The following is a 25137-nucleotide window of genomic DNA, read 5'->3' as shown; positions in this document are numbered from 1 at the left end:
GTTGAATAACTTTCCCCCTAAGTAACATTTCTCCTTTTGTTAGCCTGTAGGCTAGGCCACTACAATTCCAGCATTGTGCTTAGACCAGGGGATTCCAGTCCAATCTGTAGAGACAGGTTTGTATATAGGTGGACCCATTTAAAGTCAGAGCCACTGCTGGTGGAATCCCTCTTGTTCTAGTAGAGAAGAGCCCTTTGTTGTCGATGGCCCTTGATGGCTTTATTAAAGCTCCTCAGACTGAATCTGTCTACTAGGAGATGTAAAGTCTGAGAGACAAAATGGATGTTTTAATCCACAATGAAGGTTATAGTCATAAAAGAAGTTCATAAAACAACATGGAATTCATAATTCAACATAGACATGTCCCCAAACTATCACTAGTGGAAATGAGGATATGCAGTAGACAGATTCAGGTGCAATCAGGTAGTTTAGATGTGTGCATTGATTTGCTTGCACCCATTTGCAAATATATGTGAAAGCAAAAAAAGCAGAGAAACCTACACATTCACCATCTACCCAACTAGGACCCAGATCCCAAGTGAGACTCTTGAATGGCACTAGAATAGAAATTGTGAGACATACTGACAGAGGTTTATTCTGTGTCTACCCACTGACTGAAACTGCACCATTTGTTTGGAAGTATGTTTGACAGCATGTACCGAATTGTTCAACAATTTTTCAGGTTCCCCTTTGCTCATTACATTAAAACAACAGGAATGGAACACAGACAGTAAATGTACTAAACAGTCGAACTGTATGCACCATGCAGCATTCCTGGCATTTTGTTCCTGTTATAAGCAGAAAAAGACTCTGCCTCATGGTTTGGGAAGCCATGACTAGGGGATACTCTGGTGACAGAACCTGAGCTTATATTAGGACAGTGCTCATTCCCCTCTGCCATCCTTAGTAATTAATGCTGTAAGGCAAAAGTTTAGCTTATTGCACTGTAATTTGCTCTTTATTATATTTAAAAAATGGGAATGTATTACAGCCTCTTGCAAAGAGATCTTAGAAAAGTTTATTAAGGAGGCCATCCTTGATGGACTGGCCCAGGCTAACATCCTAAGGGATAGCCAGCACGGGTTTGTTGCGGGTAGGTCTTGTTTGACCAATCTCATTTCCTTCTGTGACCAGGTGACCTATCACCTGGACGAGGGAGAAGAGATTGATGTCATATATCTTGACTTCAGAAAAGCTTTTGATCTGGTATCCCATGATCACCTCTTAGCCAAACTGGCCAGTTGTGGCCTTGGCTCCACCACGATCCGCTGGGTGGGAAATTGGCTCCGTGGTCGGACCCAGAGGGTTGTAATTGATGGCAGTCACTCATCGTGGTGCCCTGTGACCAGTGGGGTCCCTCAAGGCTCTGTCCTTGGATCCATACTGTTCAACATCTTCGTTAATGATGTGGACATTGGAGTCAGGAGCGGACTGGCCAAGTTCGCCGATGACACCAAACTTTGGGGTAAAGCATCCATGCCAGAAGATAGGCGGGTGATCCAGGCTGACATCCAGGCTGACCTGGACAAGCTCAGCAAATGGGCAGATGAGAACCTGATGGAGTTTAACACCAAAAAATGCAAGGTTCTCCACCTTGTGAGGAAAAACCTGCAGCATCCTTGTAGGCTCGGCAGTGCTATGTTGGATAGCACTACAGAAGAAAGAGACTTGGGGGTCATCATTGACCACAAGATGAACATGAGCCTGCAATGCGATGCTGCGGCTAATAAAGCGACCAAAATGCTGGCTTGCATCCATAGATGCTTCTCGAGCAAATCCCGGGACGTCATTCTCCCCTTGTACTCGGCCTTGGTGAGGCCGCAGCTGGAGTACTGCGTCCAGTTTTGGGCTCCACAATTCAAAAAGGATGTGGAGAAGCTTGAGAGAGTCCAGAGGAGAGCCATGCGCATGATCAGAGGTCAGGAAAACAGATCTTACGATGACAGGCTGAGAGCCATGGGACTCTTTAGCCTGGAAAAGCGTAGGCTCAGGGGTGATCTGATGGCCACCTATAAGTTTATCGGGGTGACCACCAGGACCTGGGGGAACGTTTGTTCACCAGAGCGCCCCAAGGGATGACTAGGTCAAATGGTCACAAACTCCTGCAAGACCGTTTCAGGCTGGACATAAGGAAGAAGGAGGGCCACTCATATGATCAGGGGTCAGCAGGGCAAGCCTTATGAGGAGAGGCTACGGGACCTGAACCTGTTTAGCCTCCACAAGAGAAGGTTAAGGGGGGACCTTGTGGCCTGCTACAAACTGGTCAGGGGGGATCAGCAGGTATTGGGGGAGTCCCTGTTCCCCCGTGCGCTGCCAGGAGTGACCAGGAATAATGGTCACAAGCTGGCGGAGGATAGGTTTAGATTAGATATTAGGAGGCGCTACTTCACAGTCAGGGCGGCTAGGGCCTGGAACTGGCTTCCAGGGGAAGTGGTGGAGGCTCCTAGCCTAGGGATTTTTAAAAGGAAGTTAGATGAGCACCTTGCCGGGGTCATCTGACCCCGGTGCTCTTTCCTGCCAAGGCAGGGGGTCGGACTAGATGATCTTCCTAGGTCCCTTCCGACTCTAGCTACTATGAAACTATGAAACTATAAGAATTTCTTTACTGTCCGAGCCCCCAAGGTCTGGAACAGTCTGCCAGCAGAGGTGGTTCAAGCACCTACATTGAACACCTTCAAGAATAAATTGGATGCTTATCTTGCTGGGATCCTATGACCCCAGCTGACTTCCTGCCCTTTTGGGCAGGGGGCTGGACTCGATGATCTCCCAAGGTCCCTTCCAGCCTTGATGTCTATGAAATCTATGAAATCTATGAAAGGCAGATAATATTACAGTAAGATAAAAAGTAAAATGTTTAAAAGAAATGTAGTAACTTGAGAGTGGAAGCAATTTAGGATTTTACTCAGAAGGTCTATTGCAAGTTCTCCTCTCAACATTTTTACGCTGAAGGCAGGCCTCCTAAGACTCAAGTCATCCCTTGTTAGACTCACCCCTCAGAAAATCGCACTCTTAGCTTTCACTTGTTTTTTGACTACAGAAACACCCCAATGGGTCTGAATGTTTTTGATATCATGGATTCCTATTTGAAATCTCTGGCTTTATGTTGTGAATTATGTGTAGGTGTTTACATCCATGAGTGCCAATATTAAACATGACCCCACAGCACCCTGACTGAGCATCACTGTTTTACATTTGTGTAACCCCAGTGCAGTCTTTCCAGTCCTTATGTATTTACTGTGTTTTATGTTAGTAAGGTTGCACAAGAAAAACTAAAGGCAGACTTCAGTGATTTCCCTTTAATGCCCATCCAGCATGTCATTGTGTCATTACTGTCAGTTCTCTCTAGTCATGCATTCAAAGACTCAGCTATAATATCTTACATCTCCCTCTGTCTACAATAGGTGTCTACTCATGAAACTTCACTCACCTGCTCAAGTAGCATGTCATCCAGTTCCTCCCCATCCTCTCCTCTGTTATTACAAATGGAAGATGCACTTTGAGGGTTTGTCTTTACCATAAGAGGAGTTTGTGACAATTTGAGACATGCAGGGTGGATAGCATGAATATTGCAATATCCAAATTTTGAGGAAGGGACTTCTGAATAAAATGAGATTGCTGCTTTGCAAAGTGGCTTCTGTCTACTAAGCGGCTGCTTGGTTGACAGAATTCTGAGGTACTGTTCCTAGAGGAATGAAAACCCTTAGTGGTATGCATCCATGTCTTGGCCAGAATCCTCTGCAGTTCCATGATGTGATAGACTAGGGCCTCTAGTTTGATCAGCTGATTCCTAAGATGTGATGTGTTGGATCTTGGTGATCCCTTAGCTAAAAAGGAGGGCCAAGAGTTTTCAAAAATAGATGCCTGAAATTGTTTGGCACTTTTGATCAAGAAAATTTGGAAGCATGGATTCAAGAGCCTAACTTTAGGTATCTACTTCAAATCTGAGGCCATGGCCAGAATTTTAAAATTTGAGGCTTTAAAATGAGTTACCTAAGTGCTGGTTAAGTATTTAATAAAGGTGCCCTGATGTTCAGAGATGCTGATTATCCACAACTTTTCCTGACCATCGTGAGAAGTACAGGTGATTAAATCCTCTGAAAACTGGGTCCTTTTTATATAGGTGCTTCAGTTAACTGTTATAGAACTTTAGACATTTAAGCTTAAAAACTGTGGCTGTAATCATTTGTTTTTCCTTAAAGAAGACTGCTCAGAGTTTAAGTGATGAAGATGTGGCTTGAATTATCATGATGCTTTCCAGATAGTGCCTGAACAAAGAAAGGCTTCCTTATTTTTCAGTCTGAAATATGCAAGTCTAGTACTGAGGGAAAGAAGCTTGGAAAACAATGGGCTCCTTGTCAGAGTCTCTGGTTTCAGTTGGGAATGGTCACTCAGCCTGTTTAGTTAATAAGACCCAGAAGCCTCTTCTAATAGAAGGAGCAAGAGATGTTAGTTTAGAAGGTCATAGGGTTAACAATGGGAAGAACTGTTTTACTCAAGACCTTTTTCCAAGCAATTTTTATCATGACAAAATAAAGATGGATAAGGGTGGATGGGAGTTAGAACACCAACGATTTGAAAATCCTGAGAGCCAGTTCCTCAGCTCTTATTAAATCAGAATAACTCTATACAATAGGAAGAGTTCTGTTAGTTTATACCATCTGAGGATTGGGTCCTTAAACCATAAATTTATTACCACATTGAGGCAGGCTGATGAGCACTCTCCTAAAGGGTATTTGTAACTCTAAATTAAATTAGAGAATGGGATTCCTATTTCATGGCTTCAATTTATATGGAATGCCAAATATTTAGTGCCATTAGGGAAAAAACAATTTCAGCATCTTCTCTATGTCCTGTCAGTTGCAGTAAAAAGCTTTTGAACTAAGTAAATACCTGCCTATGTACAGATGGCAGAGGAATCCTCCTGGTCCTAGCCCTGCTTTGACTAAAATATGTAGGAGCCTTTCTACTGATTTCAACAGGAGTTCAGTTAGGTCTTAAATGAGGAAATTTTCATCTGATTTCACTCATCCTTTTCCTGGATATTAGAAGAGTTTACACAGCTTTTTATCGCTGGAGACCAAAATCCTGTATTAGTCTCAAATAGCTGACAAAGTCCATAAGTTAACTTTGTCCATCTGCCTACACAAGTGAATCTGAATAGAACTGGGACCTCTTCAGAGAGATGTTGACATGTTTGATAATTCTTATGCTGATCCCTGAGGTTTCACTAATGTTTTATGTAGAGCCATTGGATGAATGGAAGCAAATGTGACTCTCCAAAAGCCTCTGACTGGGAAAAACTGTCTAGTTTCTTACATCCCTACATCAAAAAGTGATCATTTATCTCTCTTGATAGCTGTAGAGCAGGGGTGTTAAAGATACAGCCTGTGGGATAGAGCTGTATCATCTGGCCCCTGGTGCTGCCTGAGTGTCTTCGGAGTGACCCACAAACAGCATGTGCTGGATGGCCCTGCATAGCCCCATGGCAAGGGCTCCTGGACTATGTGGCACAGCCCTGTGGTGGATGAAGCAAGACTGGAATACAGGTTTGGTCTGCCCCATCATAGGCTAACTGGTGTCTCCTGAGTCTGGGGGGGGGGGCTGCACAATTTGTGGGTGGGCCCAGGAATGGGCCAAAAGCCCCATATTCACTCCTATACTTCTGTCCTGTGGCTTAGTGCTCTCCTCCCCCCACCCCCCCAACACGCCACTGGCCCACGCAGCAAAAAAACTGCCCTGTCCTGGGTGTTACCAAATCGGGGCCCAATCTCAGTGGAGGGGGAGGAGGGGTACATGCCCCCCATGCCTCCCCTGGCCACACCACTCATCCAGCTCACAGGGCCAGATAAATTTGGTACTCCTGCTGTACAGAGTAATCTCAATTCAACAACTAAATAGTCTGCACCATCACAGCCTGGAGCCTCAGCTCAGGGTCCTGTGAGCAGTCAAAGCACCAAGTCTCATAGGTGCTGTCAAGATCACATACGGTAAATGGCCCATAGTATAAATATGCGATGACTGAGCTGAGCTCACTAAATGAATTCACTACTTTTGCCTGTAAGGAATGAGGAAGAGATTTTAAGGATCTTCTGTCTGCATTTCTCAGCTTCCCTGGCTTAAAGTAAACACAAGACATGTCTACACTTTGTCCAGATGGTATCAGGTAACACTATAGTGAAGCATGGTGCACCCAGTCTGTAAGCACTACACTCCATAGCTGTCCATTAAAGCAAGGCTGGGAGCATGCCATTCGTTATATACACCCAAGACAGAAAACTTTTCACCATGTGGCCACCACCATGGTAAGGACAGCTGCAATCCATCCATTTCAAGGTACTGTATGTGCGGAGGGGCATGCCATGCTTCCCTGCAGTGTTCCCTAGCACAACCTGTTGATGTTGTAGACCTGTCCATGCACAGGTTTCTACACCTGCGTAGCTATTAATTATTTAGAAACCTGATTTGGGAACAGTCACTTGGGGATTGGACATGCCTGAGGCAGTTTACCCAGCTTGATTTATTTCCTAACAGCTTTTGTCCCCAGCTTTTGTAGAATCTTTCACGGAGTTTCCCTGGGGTGCTCAGTTAGGAGTGTAATGGGGAATGAAATAGGAGGCTAGAGATTCTTTGGGTAACTGGTGAAAAAATTATTACTCTGCACATATCCATTCCATATCCTCTCTGTATGGAATTAGTACAAGGCCTGTGCCCCATCTCTGTCTCAAACAACCCCAGTCAGAAATGCATAAGCCTCGTACTTGCTGTCTGCGTAGTAGCAACTATCATTCTCAGGCCATACCTGAAAATGGAGCATGACTGATTTTTCTTAGGAGCTGAGAGTACTATAAGTAGATGGCTCAGTTACGAGTAGCTCTTCAACTTCCTTTAATCATAAGGCTATTGGCCAGATAGATAGAAACAGCTCTTGGAGGCCAGTGGGCCTCTAGTCTCAATGGTTTGCTGGCATACACTTTAAAAGGGCTCTCTGCTACAAAACTTTACTAGGGATTGGTCACACAGCAATTACTATGAGTCTTTGTCAGCTCCTCAACTAAATTAAGTATCTTGGCAGGGTTGTTGCAGATCTGTACTAATGACCATGGGGAGAGCAGGCTGAGATTGCTTACACAGTGCCTGCATGCATTAAACTGCCTGTGTCCAATGCTATCAGTCCTGCATAGTCATGAGCTCTGAAATTCAATAATTGTCTTTTTTTAAAGCACATCATTTACCCAGCAGACCATAATAACTCTGTTTAATCATGTAAATAGATTTCCCTGCTCTTACCAAACTATATTGTAAACCTGACAGACTACAAAGGCTCCTTCAAAATCATTCAATTGTGCCTTATTAACTACTGCCTTGAAGCTTGGGACACACAGATGCAAATCACTCCTTTGGAGTGGAGCTATCGGTGTTTTCTGTGCCTGTCTGTTAAAAGGTACATCTACTAAAAATCTTTATTGGATGTTGGCTGTGTATTACTCTAACTTCATATCAGCTGCTTCCCCAAAAGAGTTTTGCAACTTGTAGTCCTTAACTGTGATCTACATTAATCTGCATTACAGGGAGAGACTCCTGCCAAACAAAATGTTAGCTTGGAGGAGGAGAGGCTGTCATGTCCTTCGTATCCCACTTGTTTTACACCCATGTTAACTTCATTGGCCTCAGTGGATTTATTCTGGTACTGATCCAGGGAAGCAATTCAGCACATGAGCAGCTCTGAGACATAGTTTATGCAGCACGCTTAATGTTAAGTATATGCTTTGCTGGATTGGGACTGAGAAGCTCAGCACCCTGTGGGATTTCTGCCCAAGTGAAAAGAGAATCAGGCTCCTTGTATTTGTGGTTAAAAGCCATAAAACAGTCAGGGCAGTGAGTTGTATGTTATTTATGAAAACATGCACAGTTTCATAGTATTCCTTTGGTAGTTAAGGGGGGGTAGGAGGGGATGGAAGGAGCAGGTGGCCAGTTCAAAGCCTGGATTTGGGAGAGGACCAGGGTCAATTGCTTTCCTATTGGGGGAGGGAGTGAGATGTGGAGAATATTGGGATGATTAGACTTACTTTTCCATTTCGAGAAAAGGCATATGCTAGGCTTACAAAAACCTTTATTGTTCCATCTCTAGTGATGCAGATCTATTCAGCTTTCTGTGATATAAATCTATTGTTTTTGTTTAAAAAAAGGATGGTATCAGAAGAAAAAAATCTCCAGTATTTTAGCTCTGGGGACAGTAGGGATTCTGTCAGCTGAGGCTAACTACAAAACTAATGATGCAGTGACATTTTAATGAGAGTGTAGTAGACAATGCAGGGCAACACCGCAGAAATGCTTTTTAGTCTGCAGACATTCGTATTACTTTTACCTATTGTCACACTTTGAGCGCCATTGTAAATTAATTTGGCAGATAAATTTATGGCAGCAATTTGCCTTCCAGATGTATAATTTATTCATGTCAAAAATAATTTATTATATTCTCCTTTAGACCCTTCTTTTTTCTGGTAGCACCTTAGTAAATAAAATTTATTGTTTCCACTGAGCCTTATGTGACTTCACAGTGGTCAGTCAATAACCACAGGGGGATAGTTTTAGTCACATTATTGGTCACTTATTTGGATGGATGATGGAGTACTTTGGTCCCATCTGTACATATATTACTTTCTTTTGTCTTAGGGGCACTTTTGGAAAGATTAATTAGGTCTATATGCAGGCAAAGATCAGCCCTAGGGGATTTAGGTAAATAAAATAAACACCAAGGGGAAAAACTGCTGAAGGGAACATTTAGAAAATCAAAGTGTTTTTCCACAACACTGATAGGAAAATATATATATTGAGACTGAAGGAAAGCCAAAACTGCTTCTTAGTCTGGATCATTTTAACAGCAGTGTGATAAACATCTCTTGGTGGTGCTGTGCTAGGATAAGAATGTATGCATACACTTGAAATCCATGGGCCATATCTCAGCTGACATAAATCAGCATAGGCACACTGAATTTAGCAGAACTACCACCTTACATCATGCCTTTCAAATGTGATACAATTCTATCCCTCATCTGAGTGAATGATAGAACACACCATGTAAACTGATTAAGATTTCCATTTATAGGCGTTTTTTATTTAACATGGATTGAACACAAACCATGTAGAACTGCTATAATGTAAGTTACAACTAATTTCACTGCTTTCCTGATATAAGTAGGGCTTGTCTAGTACAATGTGCCCAGATTCCCCAGCATCTAAATAAGAAAAGGGAAGAAGGTAAAGGATCATTTTCCCCATTGAGGTCCAACCATGCTATGGGTGTGCAAAAGTATAAAAGTATAAAATTATGTAAAGGGTGTAAAAGTGTAAAATAATCACTGCTTACAGACCAGTTTATTAGAACAAAACAACTTTACTTAAAGATTTTGGGCCAAATTCTGCTACCAGATTGTTACTCCTTTTGATTCCTGCTTGAGTTGATAAAGATAGAGGGATGTGAGGAGATGAAAGGAAAACAAGAATGACTTGAATAACATCATTAAAAAAGTGAAGGGAAAACAGCCTGAAAGACAGAAGGAAAGAAAAATGAAAAATGAGGAGAGAAAAGGAAATTGGCTTTCATGTCAGCTTTGTATATTTCTGGTCTCAAACAACTTATGGTCCCACTCTGACAAAAACTGAAGCAAGACAATAAACTCAGGGCCTCCTTTGGGATTCTGATGTGTAGCTGTGTAATGCCAGATCCTGGCTGCAAGGCTGGGCCATGTTAACATGGTTTCAGTGGAGTCACACTGCCACAAAACTGGATTTGAGGGATGAGAGGGACTCTCCTGTATCAGTTCCTGGGCTTTTTGATGGACAGGAAATGTTTTGTGTGCTTGCAAAGGAACAGTCACAGATGAGAGCTTTCACTGATTTTTTTCTGTAGCAGTTTTCAGGTTTTTACTGACAAACTGAAGATCAAGATTTTTCAGATTTTGGTTGACAATTACCAAAAGTGTTTTGGATTTCTTTGAAGAAACCAAGATGTCCATAACTGAAAAACAGAGAACTCCAACAGAAGCTTCACTTTGAGAAAAAACATTTTCCATCAAAACATTTCAGACAAAAAAAAAATACTGTACTGGGTGCCCATTTTAAGAGACAGCAAAGAAGGGAGATGGGAAATGAGTCTATACGAAAAAAATCTGAACAAATGCAGACAAAGATCTGTTTGTCATAGTACAGTCCTCAGTCAGGCCGAGGTTCCAGGGAGAGGGTGGATCAAGCTTGCTCTCTGGCTGGGGCCACTGTTTCTAGCAGGGCTGGAATATCGGCTGAGACACTCCAGGAAACAGACCAGAAACAAGGGTGGGGGCGTTATTTTTTTGGTGATAACTTTTATCAGACCAACTGTACAGCTGAGAGAGAGATTAAGACAAATTTTTGGGACCCAAGTGGCCTTCCTCAAGCCTTGAGTTTCTATGTCTAGAAATTTCCCTGTAGCAGACACTTTTTTTGAAGTACTTCAGATAACCAACCACATGGTTGTTTGGCTTTCCCTCAGGTCCAGGTGCGTTGGACTTGCAGTTTACAGACTAACCAAACCACGTATATATGTATGTACCACATATGTGTATATAGACAGATAGCTAGGAAGACAGCTGAACAGATAGGCAGACAGATAGACACTGATATACAGCATAAGCTCTGCCAGGTGTAGCTCACTGCATCAGCCGAAGTGCCCCTGGCACTCTGGTGGCAGCATTCAACCCGCCCTGCCTGACCAGAGCCTTTTCTTGAACCACAGCAGAGCCTTGCCGCCTGCCAGCCTGTGTCTCTCTCACCCTGGCCAGCTGAGTGGCGCCCTGCACTACCCAGGGCATGGGGGTCCAGGCTGAGGGGGCTCCCTGCTTCTCGCCTGCCCCGGGAGGGGGCACAGCTTCGTCCGCTGCCCCCGGGGCTCATTTCAGGCACCGGGTCCACCCCCGCGACCCTGGCCGCTGGGCGCGGGGTGCCCTCAGGCCCGGCGGAGCTGCCCGGGGTCCCTCGCCCCGAGCGCGGGGACAATAGCCCGGGCAGGGGGGCTTCTCCGCTGCCCAGCTGCGGTGCGGCAGTGATGGATGGCGGGCGGGCGGGCGGCGGGCACGGACGGCTGCGGCTGCCTGGCCCCGGGGGAGCGCGGCGGGGGCGGGGAGGAGGCGGAGGGGGGACGGGACTCGCTCACTCGGCGGCGCCGCGTCCGCCCCGCTCACAAGGTGCCCGCGCCGCGACCAGCCCGACAGCCGCCCCGACGGAGCGCCCCGGACCAGCCCCGCCATGCCCAGCTTCGCCGGCACCTGGAAGATGAAGAGCAGCGAGAACTTCGACGAGCTCCTCAAGGCGCTGGGTAAGGGCGGGCGGGGGGCGGGCGCGGCGCGGGGCCCCGGGCGCTGGCCGGGGCTGACACCCGCTGCCGCCCGCCAGGTGTGAACGCCATGCTGCGCAAGGTGGCCGTGGCCGCCGCCTCCAAGCCGCACGTGGAGATCCGCCAGGACGGCGACCGCTTCTACATCAAGACGTCCACCACGGTGCGCACCACCGAGATCAGCTTCACCGTGGGCCAGAGCTTCGAGGAGGAGACCGTGGACGGCCGCAAGTGCCGGGTAGGACCGGGCGGGGCTGCGCCGCGCCGAGCCGGGGAGCCCTGCTCCGTGCGCGGAGCTGCCTCCTCTCCCCGGGGGCCAGCGCCCGCCGACTGCCCCAGGAGCAGGGAGCGGGGCCGGGCCGGGCCGGGCTGTCCTGCTCGGGGGCAGCAGCCGCCAGCCCCCCCAGCTCCCTCTGGGCTTGCCCGGTAGGTCTCTGCACCCCCGGGCCGTGCCTCGGATGCTACGTGCTGCGTCTTTGACCCGACCGCGGAGAGCCCGGCGGGGGAAGCCCGCCCCTCCCCTCCCCGCCCCGCCCCGCCCGGTGGCCGGCGACCCGGGCTGCCTGTCCGCGCTCCCGGCTCGGGGCTCCCTGCGCCGCTGCAGGGCGGCACTACGGGGCGGAGGAGCCGCAGTGCCGGCGGCGGCGGGGAAACCCCGGCCATGCCCTGTCCGCTCACCCGCCCCGCAGCCGTGTGCCGGGACACTGGCAGACCTACGGCTGCCCCGGGCAACGGCAGTTCTTCTGACTGACCCGGTCGCACCCGCTGTGCAGCCACGTGAAAACGCCAGGTGCCCGGCGAGGTAGCTGTGGGTCACGTTGTGTGGGCGAAAGGCGGCTTCCCAGGTTTGCTACCCTTTACTCCTACTGAGTAGCTCTTGCAGTCTCTGATCATCTCTCTCTAATCAGAGGAAATACCGGCAGCCTAAGGCACCACTGTGGGTAAGGGTGAAGCAGAGTCCGGCCCCACATAAAGAGTCATGTTTTAAAAGACAAAACAGTGTCAGAACGATGCGTCGGTAAAAGTGTCATTTCTGATCATCCCTGGACCAGTCTGAGATCACTGACATCAGTGCAAATTCAGTCATCCCATGGTCTTCAGAAGAGTTACTCTGAATATAAACTGATATACCTGGGGACCCGATCCTCAGGGATACTGAATAGCTGCAATTCTCATTGAATTTCTAGGATGAAAAAAAAAGAGCAGGATTAAATAATTCACAAAGTAGCTCTGGTTTTGTTAACATCATTCTCTTTGCAAGAATAAAATTTGGATTTGATCATGCATAATGTACACAACATTTGTATTTGATCACATTTTTAGGAGAAAATGTCTGACTAAATCTGGAAAATAATTATCACTGTATGCTTCAAAAGTTGGCAAAATCTAAAAAATGTGTTTTGTGATGCAGTAAATTTTTTCCATGTGGTGTGAAATTATTTATAGTTGAGTCTCATGAGCAAGCTATACTGCTAAACTACATGTATAAAACTGAGATGGGGCTATAGTGCAGAAAGTGACAGGCAGTAAAACAGCAATTTGAAATGTAATGTGAAGTACCTGGCAAAGTAGTTGAATGGTTATAGATTCTGAAATACCTTATGGGGGGGAGAGCGTCTTGTTCCACAGTCTAAGTTAATCTATTGTTCACACAAACAAAGAGGGGTTCAGTGTATTTGGAATGAAAGACATGGCATCTACAACTTTGCTTTTTGGAATGGCATGTTGGTTTTCAAAGGCTATCTTTCTGAAGGATTCACTTTCCTTATAAAGGGAATGGCTAATTTTTATATCAAAGAAAAGTTTTCTTTTGGATACTCTAGGAATTATTGGCTTTAATTTTTCATCATCATAGGCTAATGAATGTTTCCCATGTGCTAGTTGTAAAGTCATTACTCATACATTCATTATAAGACATCCGTCTGCACAGCTGTTCCACTGCATTGTGAAACAATAATTTAGCAGGCAGATGAAAGCAGTAGAAAAGCAGTAGAAAGCCTGCTTGTGAAAACAGTTTGATGTCCTATGATTTCTCACTTCAAAATGGTTTTATATTAATTATTCCAAATGAAAAAAAGTACACCCTGGCAATATAAAATGTCCATCTCCAGACCCACAATCTTAAGAAAAAGAAAGAATAACACCAGATTGCTAGTAAAGCTTCTTTAATACAGTTGTGTTGTGCTCTGGCTTGTATGCTTAATGTGCAGTTAACTTGGAACAGTGCCATTTAAAAGTTATGACTGGTAAATATTGCATTATTTATAAGCACAAAGCATTACATGTGATTCTAGCTGCTTTTATGTTAAAGGAGTTACAAATGGATAAATAGCATGTCAAATCATCCCAAACCTTTATAAAGGTGCTTGAGAATATAGATACTACAAAATAACATGTTAATAAGTTACATTTCTCATCATTAAGCATTTTATGAGACTTGGAGGCCTTTTAGTTTGGGTGACGGAAAATAAATTAAAATGCTGCATTAATAGTTTTCCATGTTATTAATTTACCTTTCCACAAAACAGCCACCAAAACCTTAATTTTGGTTTGACCACTTTCCGTTGATGTGTTTTCTCCCTTTGCTATTATCTTCCATGTGTTGCTTCTTTACTGCAGCAATTATTCTCCATAGTGTTCATTGTTGTCTCCCTGCCTCATGCTGCCAGGGAATATAATTAATGTTACTACTAATGGTTTTCTTGCCTGCAGAGTTTGGCCACTTGGGAGAATGAAAACAAGATCTATTGCAAACAAACCCTTATTGAGGGAGATGGTCCTAAAACATACTGGACTCGGGAATTATCTAATGATGAGCTGATTTTGGTAAGAACCTTTACCCTTTCTAGTGCGTAAGTTACACTGACTTTTGTTGCTATTTTGTGCGACTGTTACTTTTTCAGTGTGAAACATGCTGTTTATATTAAATGCAATTGAAAAACCACAGTTCTCCTATCTGCTGAAGTACAGTTAGCACACAAGGTTTTTTAAATTGTTGCTCTCAAAGAGCTTTGCCAAATATGTGTGAGTTTTTATCCTTCCTATTGTATTCTTGTACCTCCCTCTGCACATGTAGTTGTCAAATTAACACAAGTGGGTAAACCCTATTGTGTAAATCTGAGACTCCAATAAGTTCAGTTGAGTAATTGCAGATTTTCTGCAGTCAAAATGAGATCAGAGAGTTTGACCTCATTTCTACAGAATTGCCCACTTCAACTTACCAAAAAAGTACCCTTCTCCTTTTCCTTTTTCAGCGCGTGCGTAAAGTGTTACTTCTTACACACAGTCACATGGTGTGGGACAACTGGGAATATGGCATACTGTTAACATGATCTAATCTTATTTAGTTAAGCAGGAGCCTCTGCCACCTTCCCTCAGTCTCTTCTCATCTCTAAATCCAGTTCAGAGTTGCCCCGTTTTCAGACTCCCCTGGACTCTTGTCTTCCTTATTTCTACACATTCAGTCCTGGCTATCCCTCTGCCCAATCCTCTGACACACTGCACATTGGAGCAGGAATACATCAGCAGTTCTGCCGCACTGGAACTGGTTCTCTGCATCTGAGCCAGTGAGTCACATTCAGACTATTTATTTACACTGCTCTCATCTTCATTAGTATTGAGTTCCCTTCTATGAATCTATGCAGCTGCAACTGTGATCAGTAACTGGTTAGAGGCATTGCCATTTTAACTTAGTTACAAATACAACAATGCAGTTTGTGGCCAGATCCTCTGAACTGCTTGGGTATGTCAGTTCACACTGGGTAAATCTAGCTATCTATCCCATAATGCCTCAGCAGGGCGGACATGCTGAGGGGACTGGAGCAAGGTAGGAGATATTTTATTCAGAACACTTGTGTATTTGCCCTTCTGAATGTTCCCACACACTGTCCAGCGTTCTGGAGAGCAGGTAGGAGGAGGGAAAAAAAAGACCCAAAATGAACAATGTGAAAACAGAAAACTTAGAATGGTAATGTTGTTCCAGACATTAGGGAATAGTGCATCTACTTTCTAGAAATGGACTTGATGCTATTAATGAAATCACATTGGCTTCCATAAATTTGAATGATCAAATTCTTGGTAATTTTTCTGCTAAGCTGCAGTCATCTTTATTTTACCCGTATAGTTTAGGAGGCATGGCACCTTAACCCATGTCATGCCCTGCGCATGTGTGTATGTACACACACACAAAGATAGGTATACTATTTTATACATTATATACATGTAATTGCCCTGAGCAACATTTCTTCTCCAGCCTCATATTTATGACTGGCTCACAAGGCATTTTTGGAGTTTGTCATTTAAGCAACAAGCTAATGAGGTGGCTGCTGAACCAAGACCAACTTCTGCAAGCCAAGCAGGACAGCCAAACATAATACCATTGCCTTCTGCACTGCTGACATAAACTGACTTGGCTGGGGAAAGAGAGGAAGGTTTAGTTGGGAAATACAATAGAGATTCATAAATTGTAATGTCAGAAGGGCCCCCTGTGATGATCTTGTCTTGCTTCTGGATAAAATAGGTTGTACAGCTTCTGTGAATTAATTCCTGTTTGAATCAGGGTATATCCTAGAGCTCCCTCCCCAACCCCTTAATTTAAGCCTTTTCAGATATAGATACCTATCCACAATCTTGTTCAGTTCCGGTAGTTCACAGTTGATTATTTACCTTTTATGTCTGGTCTGAAAGTATCTAGCTTCAACTTCCAGACATTATATCTTCTTCCATCTTGTGTCTGCTGTGCCAAGGAACTGCCTCTGATCAAATTTCTGTTTCCCATGTAGATACTTACAGGCACCTATCCCTTTCAATCTCTGACCACTTTTCTAAGTTAAACTGAGAAAGCGTCTTGTGTCTCCCCCTGTAAGGCAGGTTTTTCTGTCCTTTAACCATTTTCATTGCTCTTCTCTGAACCACGTTCAGTTTATAAACATCCTTCTTGAATTGTGGTCACCATAATTGGACACAGTATAGCAGTCATGCTGTTGCCAAAAATAGAGGGCTATGACCTCCTTCATCCTATTTGAGATTTCCCTGTCTGTGCATCCAAAGATCACATTAACCCTTTTGGCCACAGCATCTCTGGAAGCTCATGTTCTGCTGATTATTCACCACAAACTAGTCTGGTCACTGCTTCCCAGGATAGGATCTCCTTTCCTGTGAGTATGATCTATGTTTTTTGTTCTCAGATATCTGAATATACACTTGGCTGCATTAAAATGCACTTTTACTTCTATTCAGCATACAAAAGTGATCCTGATCACTCTGTATCAGTGGCCTGTCCTCATTATTTAGCATTTAAAAGGTAGTATTCTTACCATCTCTGAAACACAGTAATCTTTGCTTTGTTTCACTAGCAGGACACAGTGTACTCTCCCACTGGATAAAACATTTCAAGTCTTGGAGGGGGTTTGAAAACTCAGTTCCTGTTGCATTTAACAGGGCTGAACATCCAAATCCCCAAACAGTGAAGCTGAGATTTTCAGAGTTTTTTACCACCTTGGTGACTGAGGGCTTTTTTGCATTCCTGAGATGTAGTGCTGGGTGGAAGTAGGGTTTCTGAACCCTCCTGAGAAGCTAGGCTGGTCAAGGTTTGAGGCACAGACAAAAATCTTGCGTAGTAAGGCTTCAAAAGTTTAAACAAAGTACTTCAGAAGTTAATATGTGAGGCATGAACATTCAGCATCATCTTCCTTTGTCTGAGCAGTAGTGTAACTGAGAGGGTGACCTGTTTCTGCAGTTCCCAGTTTATGCTTTGCTTTAGCAGTAATGTCTGGGAGCTAAATCTACTCTGGTGCACTTCTCTGGTGCACTGGTTTAATGAATTCAGAATTTGTCAAGCCTCTCCTCTTCTTCCTCCCATCATCCTTCCCTATGCTCCAGCTCCAGACAAATTTGCTCCAGCTCCATCCTAAGGGTCCATCCTGCAATTTTGGGTCTCTGCAGCTTGGGATAGCTTTTCCTGGAGCAAAAAGCTGTGCTGAGATAGAATTTAAGAAGGCTGCAGCACTGGTTCCAGTTCCTATGCTCTTTATCACTGCTTCTCTACTCAAGACCAACTCTCTGAAAATCCTAACTTCATTTCAGCTGCTGCTACATGTCTGAAGTCAGATGAAGCTTATGGTCAAAATAGAAGTAAACTGAGGGAAGAATCTAAACTTTTCTAGGCTGGGGTCTGGATGGGAAAGAGGATTGAGACAGTAGGCAGGGGGTAAGGAATGGGCTTTGCTCTGCTAGTTCTGGCTGTGTAAATCTTGGAACCTTGCCATGTAATTTCGATGTAATAGGCTGCAGGATACGAAGGGTCTATTTAGATTATGACACTTCCCTAGTGGAAGAATAGATTTTCTTTCCAACACAGTATGTTAAATAAAACATATTTATTATTGCCACATTTTAAAAATAAATAATATAGGATTGTCATGACTACAGTTGAGCTAAAATTGAAACCATATTGTTAGGTAATGAAATTATTTATCTTATTGCATCCCAAGAGAAGTAGTTCATTATATTCTCCAGAGGTGCTATCTTTAGAGCATTACCTCTGGGTCATATGATGGCCTCTGTCACACAGACACCAGGTATGAACTCATTACTCAGCTGGCTAAGATAATTTCTTTGTCTCCAGGTATAACCATTAGCCTGTCTCCACCCTTCTCCTGATGACAGCTGCATTATTCCACACGACTGAATTTACTGTCCTCTCCATTCTTATAGTGCAAACATTAGTAAAGTTTATTTTTGAATGAGTAGAAAAAGAAAAGGCTCTTGCAGCATTAGGTTATTCCTCCCTTAGCTGGAAGAGAACTAATCATGTCACCAGGGTGTCAGGTTCTTTCTGGTCTGTCATTGTTCACAAAAACCGCCCTTTGATTGCAGGCTGGATGCTCAGAGCTTCAGGGAATTCTGGGCCCAAATCCCCCTCCTGTGTGCCACTTTGCCCTTGAAAAGGTACAGCTACATTGCCTGAAGCCCAAACCTTTTTGCTATATCCACACAAGTAGTCCCACTGATTGAATTCAATGGGTCAAGCTATACACTTCAACTCGTGAGAAGAAATCCTCCACTGGGGGACTGGCCTTCTCCCATGTGATGAGAGAAGGGATTCTACTGACTGTTTAGTTTCTACCTTTTTCTTCTAAGGAAGCTGTTTCATAGGTGTGGGTTGGGAATGGGCAGCTCCACACTGGACTGAAATTTACCCTGAGGCGTCAACTTAACCTGTAATGATTCCCAGCTTCAAAGTTCCTCTCAAGTTTTTCTCCTGGCTCCCTTGCAGACATTGCTTGGGAAGAGGGATGCAATCTGAAGCAGAAGTAGCTTTTTCATAGAGCTCTCTTTGGGGAGGAGACTTGTTTAAAAAAGGACTATAAATACCAGCTGCATCAAGAGGCAATATGGTTAAGCTGAAACCAAGCTGGTAGAAAGCAGAGTGAGAGTTAGGAGAAATCTCCACAAAGGTGTCTTTAGCCCCTTGCCACAGGTTTTTATTGTGGGAATGACCAGCCCAGTAACTGAGACTGCTCCCATGAGCTCAGCTGGCAGGATTTGTCCCTTGCTGTGGTAGAACTGGCTCTCCAGTCCTCTTAGAGAAGAGACGGCTTTGAGTTAACTTGCATTAAAGCATGATACATTCCACTACCAAGATGATTTCTTCTTGTCTACTACGTTTCTAACACAGATGATATTTGCTCTCTGTTTACTCTGTTGCTCCTTTTCTTTTGACAGCCCAGGGAACGTACTTTTGGTAGACTAAAAACTGGTTCTATGGGTTTAGCGACCCACCTCCTACAGCTCTCCTTGTTTGTAAAGTTGTGGTGGCCTATTTTAAAAACTGTAAACCTGTTTTCTCCAATCCTGTTTCTGACTCTGTTGTGGGAAGCTCGGCGGTGCAGTCTGAGTTCTTTGTGCTGTTCCTGTTCTCCCTCAGAATTGTTAGTGTAGAGCTGCTTATTAGTGACAGACTTCTGGTGCTGTTTGGGAATTTTTGTTTTGTCTTTCTAAAGCATTTATTGATTTGTGTTTTCAAGTAAGTTTTAATAAAAATGTCTGTAAAGAGTTACATAGGCTCTGTCAACCAAGATACAGGTAAGAGTGCAGCTACATTGCAATTCAGATGTGCTTATCTTGACGGCATAAAATGTAGGATCATAGCAAAGGACCATCATTTTACACACACCAGAACTCTTCTTACTGGAGTTACTTCAGATTTATAACAATGTAACCAAGTTCAGAATCTGTCCCAACAAATGCATACACTTCATATAGTGACCTAAAATGAAGATTTAGGGCTCAGATTACTTTAAAATTAGGTCTTTTCCCCTTCACTTCTAATTTTGATTCTATAGTCTTTACGGCTTTAAGCAATATTAATGAACTGTCAATCACTCATGCATATTAAGAGGAACAAAGTGTCTGCTCTTCCTCAGAATTAAAGTCTGCTGCCTCCAAGGGTTAACTCATTCAAATAAGAATAATTTTTATTCTATTTATCTATGTTCCTGTTTTAATGACTTCTCCCCTTTTGGTGTTCTGTACCACAAATACTATCAGGTAGGCAAGTTGTGAAGCAGGGCTTTAAAAAACAGCCTCAAACCAAATTTTGCATAGTTCACATGTCACGCAGGGGTTCTCAGAATCAGTTATAGCAAGGGTCGAAGATCAGAACTGCAAGGGGTCTAAAGCAGGGTTTCCACCCCACTTCCTCTCCCCGGAAAATCCTGCTATACTTGATTAAAACTGTTGAACTGTGGAGCAGAGATGAATGAGTGAACATTTTTTAAATTATATTGCTGGATTCTGAAATAAAACACAGCAGGTAAGAAGGTCCAGGACTGATCTGGGACAATACTGCACAGCCAAGTGCCAAAGTGTGCAGGCAGGTGTCTTGGGCTTGGATCTTGTTCTGAAAAGAATTAAATCTTCCTTTTTAAAACACAAACCAAAAACCTCATTTTAAATAAAATAGTGATCCAGAGGACGGTCTGCTCCCACTGAAGCACTAAAGACCAAAAAGTAATTCCCTTTCATTTTTTGAAGGGCAGGTTGTTTTTGACTGTTTAGACATGTCTTGCTGTGGGTGTACAGTAGGGAGGGAATTTCTATCTTTCTGTGTGGATCCTTAGAAGGTTTTGGGGCATGGCATGTGCTATGCACATAAAAAGTGTCCCCTGCGCTGTAGTTATTTGGGGATGCACATTCTCTCTCTCTTGTAGGTTGGTACTGCAGGTCAAAGCATGAGTCACAAAGTAATTTGTGACTATATAGCATGTAGCATAAATATAGCAAAGTAAAATATATATAAATGATGCTGACCCAACCATTGCTTCTGTGCAAGAGTCCTTCCTGAATATATCATGTATTTCACTCTGCTAATGGCCAGATGGACAGCATGTTTAAGTAAGATCCTTTTGAAAAGCTGGTTTACCTGTAGGACTGTCTCTGATAAAGTCCTGATGTAATGTTTATTGGTATTGATGGAAGCCTTTCCCTTGATTATTTTTTTGTGGGGCTTTTCATCAGGTCCCCAATGAACTGGCAGAAGGTAACTTGTTGATTTATCCCATTCTGCAGGATTTTGTTTGCAGTGAGTTACCAGTCACTTTTAGATGTGGTTTGTGACAAGCCAGATGCAGGACACTGTATGTCATTGTGCAAATAGTACCTTTAAGACACAGCAATTCTGTAGATTTAGATAAAGTACTTTATAAACCTAAAGCTTCAAAGCACCCTGCAAGGTGAGTACAGTCATCATCAAACAAATTTAAAAGGCACCTTTGAAAATCCCACCCTTTCTCATTAACATAGGGTTCAGATTTGACAGTGCTGGATTCCTATAAAATGCTCTTGGGAGATGTCAGCTCCAGAGCTTGAGCTTCCTATCCCCTTGGATTATAGGATTCACTCAAGATTTGTTCTGATGAGATTCCTTCCCTGCTGCTGCCAGCCCAGAACTAAAACCTTAAGGACAGATTTAAATAGAGGGATTTTCTTACCAAATCAATCCCTAATCTCTTAGTCCAAATCTGTATGAATTTCTTAGGGGAGGGGGAGCTAGGTAAAATCCTTCCATCTGAATCTGCCCCTTGGTTTGGGCCATTGCTGCACTTGCCATTGCAGTTTAAAGTGGTTGGGAAGGGCTTATGTTGCCTTTTATTAATTTCTCATGACAGAGGTGCATTTGAGAAATAATATTTTATCTGTTGTTTTGATATTTTTAGGATATATTCCTTTAAAGCAGACTTTTAAACATGTTCTGAATTAAAGAGCAATATCTCTGTGATTTTAGGGCTGGTAGCTGTAGCTCTGAGGCACAAACTGTTTGAAAGCCTACAGAAATTACAAAGATTTTCCATCACTGAACAAATTGGCCACAGTTTCCAAGAACTAATTATTAGCACTTGAGCATGTGGGTGTGTAGCAATGAGGCTATGCTCCAGGGATGCTACTAATGGACAAGGAAAATACTGCTGTGTAACCCTTTTATAGAACGTGCCCTCATAGTTGCGTGCATGCTGAGGTTTACTCTGAGTCAGTCTTTGAATTCATTGTTTAGTATTAGTTCAGAGAACATACTGGAGGCAGTGTGTGCTTCTTCCTTTTATAACTTCTTACCTACATGATATAACATATAAAAGGTAAAAAAATGAATCATATTTCTATAATACATCAGAAGCCACGTGGTCTAGTTTGGTTCTTCAGGAAAGGAATGTGTTGCTGTGTTTGAAAAGTGTTGTGTCAGTGTGTAACACTCAGCAATGAGTCTTCAAACTACTATGCAGTGTGTTTGACCTAGCATGGGTTTGACTCCTTTGCATGGGGTAGAAGAAATCATTAGGGAAGAAATGTACATGTAAAGAAAGACTAGAGTTCTGTTACTCAGGGTTTACTCTTGGTGGAGGTGGTGAGTAGGTCCAAGCTGATAATGAAAAAAGCTGTCTCTAAATCACTTCTTATACCTGACACTATTCATGACTACTATTTATTCATTCTGCTTTTCTTTAGTTTCTAACCTCATTTTCCCACTCTCTGCCATGGTTCTGTAACAAGCATTACCAAGCAATCATCCTTCTGATTGCTTCATTGTACCATACCCCCTCCCCCAGATTATGTAAGGTCATGTTCTTCTGTAAGATATGCTCACAGTCTTCTCACAGGATCCACTAGCAACTCAGTGGTCGCATCCTGAGGCTTCTGAGTTGTGTCTATACTAGTCTATCTTTTTGCTACAGCATTCCCTTTCTGTCTGTGAATACGTGGACAATGCAGATTGCACAGGCCTGAGGGGAGGAGTTTGTTCCTTACAAATCAGTTTTTTGTTTAAATTTTATGACTATTGTTATTTACTGTCTATAGGCAGCACCCAGGGCCATGGCACCTTTGTGCTCAGCACTGTACAGACTTATAATAAACATACAGTCTTTGCCCCAAAGACCTTCCAATCTAAATAAAGTTGCTGTAGACCAGCACAACAACCATGAGAGCCCTGTGGGGGTCCAGTTTGTCCCTCATGCCCTTTCTCTGCCACAACTCTTGCAATTGTTAATAGGGAGCCAGGTTCAGCTGGGGAGGTGCTGTGTCTCCTGGGTAGGGACTGGGAATGATGATGATTATACAGTATTTGGGAGTTGCTTAGATCCGTTACTGTCAATTTCCAGACATTTTGATGTGCAAGTTTTTTTTAAGCATAGTATTGGCTCTTTATAAAAAATGGTGCTGATATGTTTGTCACTCCTCAGTACCCCTCTGCCATTTCTCCCTTCCTGAGAGTACTTAAGGTCAGTGAGGTCAATGCATTAATATTAAGCTACACTTTTTTGGCCAAGTCATTTTGAAAAGGTGACAGCCCAAACAAAACAGTGGCATCATTTTTTTCATAAGTAAAGTGCACCTGAGTTTTCACAGCACCCTGAGGCTGAACCAGATTCACTTGATTAAATGGAGCTGTATCAGTGTATGCTAACTAAGGATCCCGCCCAATCCCTTGTTAAAAGGGACCTTGAAAACCAACCTGTTTTGAGTGAAGGAAAACCTTCATTTTCAGTATTTCCTCACTTTTCCATGGTTGCTTCACCTTCTATGGTTAACTATCTTTAACTCTATAATCATCAGTTACAGAGTCAGGCCAGAAAGTGTCTGAACTGCAGGCATGCACAAACCCACTTGTGCCAATGTCCTCACCTTCTATTAAGTATAATTATTGTTCTCCCTCTGATGTCCTGAGTAATCATTATTGTGATACTGCTCCAGTGGAATTACCAGTTAAGTACTGTTCCATGATACTGAGTGATAGACACTAAGGGACATATTGCCAACTCTATTAAGTCAGTGGTATAACACCAAGAACGCAGCACATAGGACCTCCATGAACAGGTCAGTTACTGAGGATGGGTGGAGAGCAGGGTGGCTCAAGGGACTGTTAATGGTACATAGAGAGTTCCTAATGACTGAGTCAGTAACTCTCAGATGACCAAAAGTCATATAATGGGAAATTAATTTAGTCTCAGCCAGATACCTCTTGAATGTAGGTCCACATCACAATTCATCATAAGAACTATCATATTTAGTACTTGAATCTACAGGGGGCCATGGACTGGTTGGGTATTGCATGAAGGTATCTCTCCCTTCAAGGGTAGGATAAAGAGCAATGGAACAGGAACAGTGACAGGGACATTGCACACAGCCTATGCAGTCTCCAGACAGCAAGGACTGCAATTGGCAAGTGTGGCAAGGCCACTTCATACATGATCTTTACAGTCATAGGTTGATAGCTGGTACAAATCAGCAGAGCTCCATTCTACTGCAGCTACTCTGTTTCAGAGACTGCTTTCACTTTGTATTTTGTAGCTGTAGCTTATTCCAACTCCTCTTCCCACTCTTGTGTTCTTTTGCAAATGGAGGCTAGGAAGCTGTAGAAAACTTGGGGTTCTGGGCCATTTATCATTCTGACCAAATTCATGTGTCTGGGAAGGAAAGTAACCTACAGCACACCCCATTCCAAAACCTACTCTTGGAGTTAGACAAAAGTGCAATGTTTTTCCGTATTTTAGTACAGAACACAGGAGATTGAATTTCTGCTCTGTATTAGCTAGTACAGTAAAAGGAATATAACAATAAGCAAACTGCATTTAATTTCTGCCCATTACATCTCTGCAGACTGGTTGTTGTTTCTTTTCCAGACTTTTGGTGCCGATGATGTTGTGTGCACGAGAATTTATGTAAGAGAATAAAGAACTTCAGCTTCCTTGCCCCATGGATGCAGTGGAGAATCAAGAGGCAGGCATCGTGCAGAGTTCCTGCATAACAAATATCTGTGTGTGCTGTCACTTACGCAGCATTGTATGTGCCCGTGTGTGTCATATTTGAACCCTTGACTGCCGTTCAGTGTGTTTTGCTTTTGTATAACGAACACTGTTCCTCCCATTTTTATGCCATCACTTTTCCTGTTCACTTTGTATTTTGTAGTTGCCAGTCAGTATAGTCTGGTCAGTTATTAAATTAATTGGGCATAACTCATAGCCGTTTTGTTAGCAGTTTCTGATTAAAATCCCAGCAAAACACTTAGGGCAGGATTGGTGCCCTGTACTGGGGGTGGCTTATTGCACTGCTTCTGGGGAGCTTCCTGAAGCAGGGGCAGAACACAAACTGCTGCATCTGCCCAAGGGCTGCTCCCCCAGAGCCATGGCTCTGCCTGCTCTCTCCCCACTTGTGCTGGGAGACTAATTAAGGAGCAATCTTTGTGCTCCCTTAGCTGCCAGGATTGAAGTTCAGCT

General features: G+C 43.5%; 1 protein-coding gene across 1 annotated transcript; it reads left to right on the top strand.

The window, feature by feature from the left end:
• Positions 1 to 11183: 11183 nt before the first annotated feature.
• Positions 11184 to 24880, top strand: CRABP1 (cellular retinoic acid binding protein 1). Its single transcript, XM_090028757.1, has 4 exons — positions 11184 to 11350; positions 11428 to 11606; positions 14081 to 14194; positions 24544 to 24880. Exons 1-4 carry the CDS (start codon positions 11281 to 11283, stop codon positions 24592 to 24594), a joined length of 414 nt encoding a protein of 137 aa, XP_089884883.1. The 5' UTR covers positions 11184 to 11280; the 3' UTR covers positions 24595 to 24880.
• The last annotated feature ends 257 nt before the right edge of the window (positions 24881 to 25137 follow it).

This window comes from Crocodylus siamensis, chromosome 15, assembly GCF_052110815.1.
Source record: "Crocodylus siamensis isolate JL-2025a chromosome 15, ASM5211081v1, whole genome shotgun sequence".
Lineage (NCBI taxonomy): Eukaryota > Metazoa > Chordata > Crocodylia > Crocodylidae > Crocodylus > Crocodylus siamensis.
Note: the sequence above shows the minus strand (reverse complement) of the source record. Positions and strands in the feature narration are given on the sequence as shown.